Source organism: Anser brachyrhynchus (genome assembly GCF_964034855.1).
Source record: "Anser brachyrhynchus genome assembly, chromosome: 1".
Classification (NCBI taxonomy): Eukaryota; Metazoa; Chordata; class Aves; order Anseriformes; family Anatidae; genus Anser; species Anser brachyrhynchus.
In genome coordinates, this window is record NC_137694.1 from 195814874 (window position 1) to 195827685 (window position 12812).

General features: G+C 37.3%; 1 protein-coding gene across 8 annotated transcripts in view; it reads right to left on the reverse strand.

Moving 5' to 3' along the window:
• Nucleotides 1-12812, reverse strand: part of GRIA4 (glutamate ionotropic receptor AMPA type subunit 4) — a 224400-nt gene that overhangs the window by 34776 nt on the left and 176812 nt on the right. For all 8 annotated transcript variants that reach the window (XR_013946757.1, XM_080580695.1, XM_080580698.1 and 5 more), the window contains exon 13: nucleotides 8909-9156. Coding sequence is in view for 7 of the 8 variants with exons in the window: in XM_080580695.1 (XP_080436821.1) it covers nucleotides 8909-9156 (248 nt within the window). In the remaining variant the exon portion in view is untranslated. The remainder of the gene's footprint in view (nucleotides 1-8908; nucleotides 9157-12812) is intronic.

Sequence of the window (12812 nt, forward strand, 5' to 3'; positions counted from 1 at the left end):
CTTTTTTTTTTCCTTCCTCCTTTTGGATTTCTCACAAAGCCAAGGCTGCATATAGAAGACTAAATGGTCATTTTGTGTCTCTTGGGAGTCCATCTGGTACTTACTGCCAATTGGAAGTGGGCAGTTTTGCAACTACCACACAGACTAATTGCAAACTGTTTTGAAGGTATTATTTGTTTCTCAAATGTCAGTTCCACGGAGAGTTATTGTTACGAGCCGCTGAGATGCCATTCAGTGCCCTGCTCCCTTGCTTTAGCCTACCTACAATTTACCTGGACAATTATTATCTTAGTGGGATAGGCCTTTTACTTGATGGGAACTGTACCATCAACTTCAAAGCATAGCTGGCTTGTGCCCTTAACGAATACATATTCTGAAGCCTGGCAGTTTTCTGGGAATTGACACCTAAACAGCCAGAGAGTTGTAATAAAACGAAAAGACAGAAATAATAACGAGCTGCATTGTTAAAATATAATAGGCTGCATCTTGCCCTCTGCTGAGCTACTTTACAAAGGACAGAGGAAATGGCAGGGAAAAGGGCAGGAGAAATTTATTTCTGAGGTGCCAAGAAACAGATTTTTTTCCTCCAAGCATCTGCAGATCGGAAACAATGATAACCCTTTTGTATCCCACTGGCATACTCTGGGGATTAATTCTTATCAAGCCCTGGAAAACTTCCAGAAAGTCAGTAAGACATGTATACAGTAATGGTATCAGTATTTTTGAGAGATTTTGGTTTTCACTCACAGTTTTAGGGAAGTTCATTGATTACGTTTAAATATATAATGTCCCTTTTTTTCCTGACACAGAAGTGAATAACCTGACAGATTTCATTTGGTCAAATTTGATAACATGAAGAACCTATTCTGTTTGATTTCAAATAAACCTGGAGCAGACAAACAAAAGAAGAAATATTTTTTTTTTCAATGCCTTGATTTCTTTTTGATTGTAGAAAATGAGCCTGCTATAAAACATGTTATGGTCCTGAGTACCACAGACTGACCCCAACAATATTTCTATAAGGTAGCACAGAAATTGCACCTTTAGGAATCACTAAATATCAGAAGGACAAAGCTCCTGTAAAAATATCTTGTAAAAAAGGAAAACAAAGGAAAAAAAGAAGACCTCATTGTGCTGTTAAGCTAATGTTGAAGAAGAAAAGATGGAATGATAGTTTAACCTCTTGTACTGAGATCCACTGCAAATTTAAGAATACGTACTGCCATTGCAATGTTTAGATAAAAATTACTTTTCTAGGCAGTAGTTTCATTGTTGTTTCCATAGCCTGCATCATTGCACTCATCACTGCAATATCTCCAGCTGTCTCTGTCCTGCTCAGAAAGTTTGTTTCACAACTGGTCTTACTGAGCTCCCAGGGATCTTTCCCGGCATAAGGAACAGGGTGACATGAGCAGAGGTACTATAATGTGATTTTGTGCCACCAAACTGGGAACTGAGTTTCTTGGAAGAGCTTCACCTGCTGTTAGTTGCCTTGTATCATCATTCTCAGTATGGGAAAACAGAAAGGGCAACAGAACAAATTCCTGTGACCTTTGATTTCTGCTCCAGACCAGAGAGCTTTGTTCAATTATGAAACCCCCCTGAAGTCTGAGGGTGAAAACTTCCTGAAAGTGGCAATGCAGAAATAGGCTCTGTGGAGCCAGGTAGATCAGGGATGTCTCTCTGAAGTACTTCAAAGATATATACTTTTTTTTTCCTTTTTTTTTTTTTTTTTCCTGCTGTTCCCTCCTCCCAACCCCCCCCTCCCCAAGGACAGAGAAAGTGCAGTGAGGGTAGCATCATGGACACTAAAGAGATATTTTTTTTCTAGAGATACAAATATCAGAAACTCTCAATAACAGTGCTCTTCTTTGCAATTTGGTGACTTAAGTCAAGATTGTTTCTACCTTTCTACTTTGTCTCTATTTGTAAAAAATGCAAGATGGAACAAAAATCTCCCAAATAGAAGATTTTGCTTAAATATATTTGCTTGTACATCCTGCAGTGGAGCTCATTAGCCAAATGTCTAGTGCATTTATAATTTTTTCCTCTTTTTTACTGGACTCTTTCCTTATGGAGGAGACCCTTACCTTAATTAAAAATGAGAAAATTAATACATGAATCATCCCAAGGGAAGAGAGCAAACTCGGATTCTGATCTCTGTTCTCAAGGGCTTTATTTTTACCTTTAAAACAGACATTCTGTCTTCAAACAGATATAATCAGAGATGATCCAGGTAATAGAAACTAAGTATGCCACCTAGACTCAGCTGAAGGAACAACTTGCTAACATTCATTGCCAGACTTTATATTCACTGATCTTATTTTGACCCCTGACTTTTACATTCCTTGCTAAACAGTGGCCCACTCTCTGCCTTTTTACCTAGTAAATATTATTTTTAGTTGACAGAACACCTAATAATCTCTGAAGGATTTGACCCACTTGAGAAAAAAAACAAATCTACTATAAGCTCTGACACAGTAGTAGTGGGGTAGTGGGGTGTTATTTCATGCCTTGTTATGCCTAAAGTAAAGGGAAGAATATTATGTGAAGTTATACAGTATGATCTACACCATCAGTCAAAATGGGATAATGTTTGCAATATGCATAAGATGTTACAGAACACATTCTAGTCTTCAAATCATTTTGCATCACAGAAATGAATAACCTTATATAATCTCAGTAAGTTGAATACCTGAGTAAAATCCTGTTCTTGTAAATACCAACAGATTGCCTTGTAACTATGCAGGGATTCTTGTTTTCTCCAGTGCCCCTTGCTTTACAAAAATAGAGGTCAAACTCATTTATTTCATGTTACTAACACAATTTTTCATCAAGTTTCCATTGTTCACCAGTTGTCTCTATATCTTCTCTACATCTAACAAAACCAACAACAGTTTCTAGCTCCTTCAGTGCTCTTCTGAAACAATTGCCTGTATTATGATGGTGCTGCTTATGGGCAAGACTAGGCATTCTGGCAGAATAAGAGAAACAAATGAAAAAGAATTGAACTTGCTTCTTCTGTATCTCTCGTCACTGTAACAGACATACGTCTCCAGTATGACCTGGGTAGGTGCTTGGACACCAGTGTTGCCAGCTGGATGGATGGCTAGCCAGAAGAAGAAATACCTGTTTTCCTCTCTGAATCACCAGAACAATTCAAATGCACGCAGGGCACAGACCTGACATCAGTGACCCAAGTGTACATTACCTCTGCCTATTTCTGTATCTTTCTAGGAACAGGAACAGAGATATGTAGAAAGACACATGGTAGAATAGCTCCATCACTAATACTAGTTTAAAAATAAATTTATGAAGTCCTTTGAACAATATAGGGTGCATCAAAGAGTGGACATAAAATAAGCATTTGCTTACAACACAACTTGCACACGGAAGCTCCACTCCTGGGAAAACTCTATGTTTTGTCAAGATTCATGGATTCCACAGTACAAAACCTCTGAAAAACTCTAGTGAAAGAGAACTGGGCTCTATCTCTTCATAGCGTATTAACAAAAAACAGCTTTGACAGTGAATGATGATCTGGGAAATCTTTCTACAATAAGATCCTTATACTCCAGTCTCTGAAAACATCAAGGTCAGAATTTGATAAAAAGTTTAACGCTCCCGTCAGAAGATATTATACTATCAGATTTATTCTTATTTTCCTAAGATTGTTTCATGTCAATGAAAAATGTCCAAAACAAAGAATAAGGAATATCCCATCCTATGCAAGGTCTATCAGTATTTCATATTAATGTGCATGCATTACCAAAGTTTTCCTTGAAACACACATTTCTAACCAAGGGACCAGACTGGATATATACGTGAAAAGCAAAGGACGACACTGTCAGCTTTAGTACCACATGGAAACTAAGAACTGCAATTTTAGAGATTTACCTGAAAAAAACAGGACTAGCTAAAGTCACTGAGATCAAGACAGTAGGTTGTAAAGCCCACAGATACCCCCATCACAACAGATCTTTTTTACCTTATTCACATAAACTCGCGGGTTTCTTCAAGAAAAAGGTCCCTCCATCACAGAGCCTTCTCTTAAAGCTCTTTCAAGTACTGCACAATTGTATCAAATAGGTAACTGCATAATATATTGACAGGGCACCCTGAGGATGCCTTTTGCACTCCAAGCTCTCTCCAGGGAGCTCCTTCCTTGTGAGGGATAGAAACCGAAGTCCACAGCTTAACTCACATTGCACTTCTGCACTTCACACCAGTTGCTAGAACAAACAGAAAATTACATCCACATCACCTGCTTCAGTGGAGGAAGAACTGGCACTTTAGCTGGTGTAAGGAGTCAGCTCATGTCATCGTCTATCGCTGTATGGCCTTTTTCTCCTTCCTCGCTAGAACATGAACAATTCCTTCTAAAGTCAAAGTGGAATTATTCTTTTGCTACATTAAAAGAATAAGGACTTGAATAATGAAATATAGAATCCTATATTCATTTCTACAATCACTCCCTGTAATTGCAAAAGCAGGAACTTAATGCCGCTCTGGATTTCATCAGGTTGGTGAAGGACCACCACCAATCTCTAAAATATATCAGCACATTTATTCACACGACAGTTTTTAATTATGCCACTCTCATGTAGCAGGACTCAAAGTGTCTCACCAGACACTCAAAACCCGATCAGCTTTCATTTATTCACACTGCACACTGTGGGCTGCAGGCCAGGCCAGCACAATGCCCTCAGTTAAAACAGTCGTGGCAACAATGACAACTCCTGATGTTTTAGCTTAACCTGTCATCTTTGCATCACACAGTTTCATGGTACAAAAAAGTAGAAAAAGCTTTTAGTGTACCTTTAAGACTATATTGCCCCTAATTCATTTTTCATTACCTCTTAAGAGTGAAGAACTTTTGTGTTCATCACTATTCAGACTTGTCTATGATGCCTACATATCCAAAACAGAAATGCACAGGCATGCAAGGCGCAGCATTTGCGTAGTACAAGATCTCCAGGTACTGCCCTCCAGAAACAAAGACTACTGCAAGTGGCAAGGCAGACAAGCCAGGGGTGGTCCACAATGGCCATGAGGCCGTCTTCCAATGACACCACATTTACAAAGACAGGTCTTGCTAAGCAGAGAAGTGGCACTCTCTTAATCGCCTTTCAATACACAACCTTTGAAGAAAAAAACTCATTATTTCACGCTGATTACTACACAGTAGTTTTGGACAGATACCTACCGTGGTGGGAAGAGAAAACAGTAGGGACAGCTGGGTAGTGCTATGAGAGAAACTCAATTTTTGTTGTGACCAGAGTCTTTGCCCTCAATCACACATTCCTTTTTAAATGTTAGTCCTTTATCAAATTATCTAGAAATGGATATCACTGAAAAGGAGGGAAGGAAGGAGACACACCTGATGTGTAGAGTGGTACTGCCCAGCGGGCATAAAAGAAACACACATCAGGCATTTCCCATTCTCTTCCATCCAGTGATATGCATGAATCCTACTACTCCACCAGCACTGAGAAAAAACCAAATTAGCCAATAGCTACTGGTTGAACACTGCAGGAGTGTGGCATGGAACCCGATAAGGAAGAGTTTCAAATTAAAATCCACTATCGTGCTCATGTGTAGGGTCATGAGCAACAGAGAGACCCATCCCTGGATCACTCTGACAGGTGGATTTCATCTGCATGAGCGAAGTGATGGGTGTGTGCTCTGTAATGAACATGGGAACAGTGATGTGATGGCAGGGTACCATCACCAGTCCTGTGCTACAGAAAAAAATCTGACTAAGTCTCCCCCACTTTCTGTCTGTGCTACATCTGTGAAAACATACAGTTTGATTCTCCATATACTCACATTAATTTTATGCAGGTGTTACTGCATTTTCAGTGAAGAAACTCCTGATTTATAATGATTGTAGGTAGGAGGATGATTAAGAACAGAATACCTCAAGTGAAATAGGTATTCAAAGAGCTTAGTAAATAATTTGATATGAATAATTCATTTGAAATAAATTGATATTTTCCCCTAGTCCTGAAGAGACCAAGAATAGAGTGTGAATGTTTAACATTTATATGTTACTTGCAATTATTTGTGAACTACATCAAGTAACTTGTGGTTTACACATAATTCAAATAGGAAATTATGATTATTAAATAAAACATAAAATTTACAACTCCCACAGCAAATTATGTCTTTTGACTAATTTATGTAATGATCTTAGCTAGTCTGCCCTTCATGAATTTCAAACTGCATGTTCAATATTTGCAATTATCTGTGCAGGCAGCAGTTACATAAGTCATCTGACCAGTAGCAGTCACACCACCATGTGAGATGCAGTCAACATAGAAAAACCAGCACACTGTACAGTTTCAAAGAGTTCAGAAAATACTGAAGCATGCAGTTAAAAATTACAGCTGAATCTTTTCCCTTCAAAAGCACATGGGTAGGAAGCTTGTCCCTTCTTCACTGAGCACTAGAGTCTATTGACATACATGGATGAGGTGGTAGGAATGTGAGGTGTTGCTTATTCTTTCTTTTTGTCCAGAACATTAAGTTTGTTGCTTAATGTTTTTTAATGGGTGAGCAGCACCAACGTGTTGCTTGAGGTTTGTCACTGGGGCTGGAGAGGGAATTGGGTGCAGCAGGAGAACAAGCAGCTTAGCACATGTGAAAGAAAGGCTCGGGAAAGGCATGGATATTGACAGCCAGTCGAGACAGCTTGAAAGAAGATTTGGTCCGATTTTCAGGTTGGGTAAGATTCACCCTTTTTGAAATATGTTTGAAGGTAGAAGGTGAAAACTAAATGCTGTTAATCACATTGGCCTCGTGTTAGTTGCTGACCCCAACTTAGACCACACTGTGGCCTCACTGAAACCTATGGGATCTTCGTCTTCAGCTGGGATGGAACCAGGATTTCATACTTGATCCTTACAATAATGGCTTTTATTTTCTTTATTTTGTTCTTATTAAACTGTCTTACTAGGCCCTCTTCCTTCTAAATCTAACTGGTTGTTTAGATGTCTAGGACCTGTTATTCCTATGTATTTTTATCTCGCCAGCTAAACAAACCTGAAATAAACCTAAATGTGACACAAAACCACTGGCTGCTAATGCTTAGTATAACAGGCTATCTGTTATTGGTGGTGTTAAATACCCTGCAGAAAATAATGAGAGGGAATAAAGAGCACCACAAAGCGTGCTTAGAGCAAACAGCCCACTGCTAGGATATATATGTGAGCAGCTAAAATGATTCCTAAAAAGTTTGGCCTGGCTTTGGCCAGTAAAGCATGAATGTGTCAGCAATGGGCACTTCTTTAATAGCTGAGCTGCAGTAAAAGCAGCTCCACTCAACTGCAGTGCTTCCTTCCACTTCTAGGTTGTTTGAAGCACTGAGAAGGAAATAGCAATATATTAGAAATATATAATAAAAAATAAGTGTCTGTGTGCTTTGAAAATATATCTAGATGATAATCACACTTTCCTATTATCTGCTGCCTTCTACTTGAAGAACCCAGTGAGCTCAGGAGATGGTTTTCTTTACAATTAATATTTTTATTGTTGACATTTCCCCTCTCTCGTCTCTGTATATTCTCTTACCGCTCTGTTCAGTCATGAATATGACAGTTTTTAAATCTGTGAGATACTGAATGTTAAGGACCAAAAATTCACTCGGTCACCAAAATAATTGACTTGATTTTCTAACCCTGCACATACAAACCTTCTTCTGTTGCAGATGGAAATGAGTCTGGTGATACTCCCATCCCCATCACAGCAGGACAGCTAAGGCTGCTGAGGTTTGTGGTATCATGTTCAGGTTAAATCAGTGAGTTAAGAGTGAATCTAGTTATCTGCATAGTGGCTAAGATGCTTTCTCTGCAGTCATGGACGTAGACAGGTATCTCAGGTTGTTTCCTGCACATAACTGTCTCCATCTGCACTTGCAGCTCCTCCCCTCAATGCACCTCATCTCCCTTGTGACTATTTCATCAGAGCCCGTTTCAACCCTTATTTGTGAGAACATGTGTGAAATCTGTGCAGTGGAGTGCTGGTTGCTCCATGCTCATTTCCTCTCCCCAGCTCACATCCACCCTACCGCTGTAAGACACCACGGACCACAGCCCCACAGTTTTTGAGTTATTCTTATACTTTGAATAAAATTGGCAAGTCTACCATAGGAAAAAGACAATTCTGTTTGTCTTTGAAGACACCACAATGGCAAATATTGCCAATTTTAACACAGAACTAGTGCCTATACCTCTATTTCCTTCAAAATTTGAATGAAAAGCAAATGTTCTCTCTGGTAATCAAAAACTCTCCTACTTGACTGAGTGTGTCTGATACCAAGAAAACAAAAATACTGGTAAGTTTGAAGGCAGTACTGAAATGCATAATGCTAGAAACACAAACTTTTTTTTCTTTTTTTCTAAATAAGAAGGCGCTTTAGTAAAAGTACTTTAATGAAGCTGCTTTAATGAAGGAATAATTGCCTTTAAGTGACGATGTTTGAAAAAAAGATATTACAAGCAACTTCTTATTCAGAAATCAGCAGCCAGAATCAATAAAAAAAACATAAAATGTAGGCAGATACTGATGTGGATAATGTATGCATAATACTGCTATAAAGAGTTGAATTTGGTGAAAAAAGCTGATGAAATAGAATAGGTGGTGTTAATTCTATTGAGGCTGACTTCAAGTAGCTAGTGTTCAACCAGTTTGGTTTTTATATGGCCTTGAAAGATATGCCAACTATAGCTGCTTAATCCATATTGCAATTAGAAACTGTTACCTTTGTTGATCAACAAAATATGAAATGGAAGAAAAGAAAAATAACATACCATGTTCACACACAAAACAAAAAGAGCTATATCAGGGACATCAGGGAAGGTGGAATACTATAACAACACATTTTATATTGTTATACTATTCCACCCACCTTAATGGAGAACCCTTCGGTGTGGCTACGCCATAGCCTTTCGAATCCAGATTTCCTCCCACTTTCATGGTGTCACAAGGCTTTCGTTGCTCAATGTATTCATTCATGGTGGACTCCAGCAGGAAGGCAAACTTGCCCTTGGATTTGCGGACACGAGCTACTCCCTCTGCAGTAGTCCTAGTGAACACTGACGGCTCTGCTGATTTCATGTAGGTCCACATCTTTTCATACACTGCTATTTTTGATCTCTGGAGAAAATCAAAAAGAAGTTAGAACAAAATAATGTTGCAACATTTCAGAGTGGCACTATTCAAAATAAAATCAATAGCATTTAATTTTTCAAACAAGTGGGGTTGGGAAAATCTGACTTGGATAAGGATTTTTTTTTTAATTTCATGATTATTGAAAAAATATATATATAAATACTATAAAATCACATATCACATTTAGGCCCAGTTAGCCTCTATCAGTTACAGATTAAGGCAGTTCACACAGTCAGAGTTCACACAGTCAGTGTTATAAAGTGTGTTTTAGGGAATTATACACAAAATAGAAATCCATAACAGATTTGGGAAAGAGAAAAAATAAAATAATCCCCCATAAACACTGAGATAAATCTTGAGACAATTCTTAGCTCTAACACTTGCTTCTTACACCATTAAAACTACCATAGCTTAAATAAGATTTCTACTTATTCGGTAATTCAGAGTCCAGAATTGATTCAACTTACATTCAGAAAGTCTGTACAACATTTCAAGACATGGGTCACAATAAAAGATATAAACATCAAACTGGATGAAATATGGTATTAAAGGAAACATAATGCTGGGAGTATTTTATCTTAAAGAAATATTAGGTATGTTTTTAGAACAGCAGTATCAGTGGGTTTATTTCAAAGACTGATCTTGAAAGTAATTGGGTAAGAAATATGCAAGATTGGGTAAGAAATGTGCAAGAATTCATGGCTTAGTTGAAGGTTTTCCTGACTTGGAATGTGTGGTGGAGTCACAAATAAAGGCTTTAGTGAAAATAAAACTTAAGCAAAAATAAAAACAAATAAAAAAAATAATTAGGAAGGGAAGAATTCAAAATGGGAAACCTCAGTGGTGAGACTACTGTCAAGATGAGAAACTTCCCATGCTAGTTATGTTCATTCAGCAACTCCTTTGCTTCATCCAGCAACAGTGATATGCAAAGCAGCAGTGTGTCAGCTGAATGTTATCCAGAGTTTTTATTTAATGAGAGATGGCACTTGTCTTCTCTTACACATGGTGTAAAAAAGACTGTTTTTACCCATGACTCAAGTCAGCTTTTCTCTGAGTCAACACGAGTTTCAAGCAAAATAAGAACTGGTCTGTGAGCTCATTCCTATGCTACGTTGAGCACTTCAGGAAAATATTATTTTTTATTATAAGGCCCCAAAACAAAGGATCTTGGAATATTTAAACAAATATAAAATCCTATCATCTAGGTGTTATTTCAATTTAGAGTGGCTTAAAAAAGCCTGGAACCAAACCTTTGCATAGGTAAGAGTAATTTCCCTGAGGCACTTCCTTTTAGCAATTACTGACTGATTGTATTATTACTTAGAAACTGGTTTGTTAGTGAAGTACGTCCAACTTGAAAGTAAGAGACATTTAAACAGAATTGTTCAATAAAAATACCACACAAATTATCCTTTCTTTTTTATAGCTTGTCTGTATGCATCATTTAATCTGTCAAACACAATAAAACTTAAATGAATAACGGTTGTGTATGTCCATAATCACATCCTGACTTGTCACCCTTTCTTTCCACTGCAGACACATCTACTCTTCATTTACATAATAGTGACTAAGAGCAGAGCCTAAGCCAAGGCACCCATGTGTTCCTTTTGCTCTATACTAATATAATTTCATGGATTTAAACTTACAGAAAGAAAAAAATGGAAGAGAGCAGTAATGAATCAGGCTTACTTTCAGAGTATTTACTTGCTTTTGTCTACTTTCACTTTCAATCACTTACATCTTAAAATTCTTATAATGAGATAAACATATAATAGGTCACTATCCTTCAAAACTAAAACCACGTAACACATAAAATAGCACTATTAGGAATAAGAAATTACACCCTAAACCAATTAAAAAGTTGCATTTAAATTCATTTTTTCAGGATTTAGTTTCCTTTGCTTATCAAGAGACAAAAAATATGGAAAGTCTGACAAGTCATCTGCTCTGTGAGAACGTTCTTCTCCCAAGCTTTCATTTGTTAACATTCAATGTATACATGTCAACCCAGAGTGAAAACTGAAGAGCGAACCAACAGATATTCCTTATTATCATACTAAGAAAGCTTTGTAGCTTTCCCCTGCAGTCAATCAGGCCAGAATGATTTTCTTTTAGGGCTTTTTCTGAGTAAGATTGCTAAAGCTAAGCTTTTTCCTCTTGTTCAAGCTGCTTTTTTCAACTCTTGCTGTTTCCAAAACATAGAGTAAATAGCCAGTAGAATCAGTCTTATTTTTCTTAATGATGTCTTTAAAATGACTTTTTCTTTTTCTGTTTTCAGTCTGGATTTAAAGCTGAATGAATAGCTGTTCTGATTTTCTGACATTTTGATCAGAAATGATCAAATGATAAGAAAATGTCCTGAAGGATCAGACTCATCCAGAGAGTAATCACTGATGGAAACGTTACTCATGACTCTAATTCTAAAACTGATGATGTTTGCTTCCAAACACACCAAAAAAAAAAAAAATCTGTTAGAATTGGGAAACCTGTTAAGAATTGGGAAACAAGCCTTCTTGTACTATTGTTTGAGGCGAGGTCTGAATGTATACATTATGCAAACAGTATCATCCATCAGTGATATTTTATCTTTGTCCCTTTTTTGTACAAAATAATTTTTAGAAATACTGCATACAATAGCATTAGCAATCACTGTACTTCTGCAGAGATTAGAAACCAATTGATGACAGGGCTTCAGCTATGCCATTAAAAAAAAAAAAAAAAGATCATAAATCTAAATCTTGATTAAGCATCAAATTCTGCATCTGCAACTTGGAAGTGTTTGGGGTTACTTTTAATGTTTCCTTTTATATTTTGAAAAAAAGGCAAAAATATAAACATCGATTTTACTTCTTTCTCTTAATCTAGAAAACTAACTTAGAAAATCTAGAAAACTAACTTAGATTAAACTCCCTGGACAGCTTCATTATGTGAAGGCTGAACTATTGTGTGTTCATTAAGTGCCATTTGTGTCTTATAAGGCATCCTCATTTTATAGCTAAAAGCATGCAAGAAAACGTCTTCAAGTTCCCTCTGGGGCTATCACTTGCAATAAAACAGTTATTTCACTACAGACCTTTTGGGGGACACTCAGCAGCTGCCCTGGAATTGGTACTATCTGTAGTTCACAAATCCCATTCATAATTTGGTTAATAAATGAGTGACTTCAGTTTGGCCAAGCTGAAAACATTCAAGCTATGTGGGACACAGAACAGTTCCCTTTCAATAAGACAATAAGAAGAAATTATCACCCCATCTTCCTTTCCTCTAAAAATGCCTTAACCTGTAGCTTTCAGATAAATAATAATAACAAACAATTTAATTTCCAAGGAAGAATTACTGGCTTACAGCATTTATTCAGAGCCATGTTCAAACACTAAACTCACACACCTTCAGTCACCTAATCTTAACTTTCATCTGCTAGAGACATGAAATAAAGCAGGACCGGTTGTTTATGATGTACTCTTTGTGATGACCAGGCTCCTTTTTTTCCAGCTGGCAAAGGAAGAGGATTACATACAACCACACAAGCACAGGAAAGCAAATGAAAATGAAGTAATCAATAGAGACAGCACAGACATATAAGTGGTTATTTAGGCTATTTCCTAATGTTACAACCACATTCCCCCAAGATATATTTT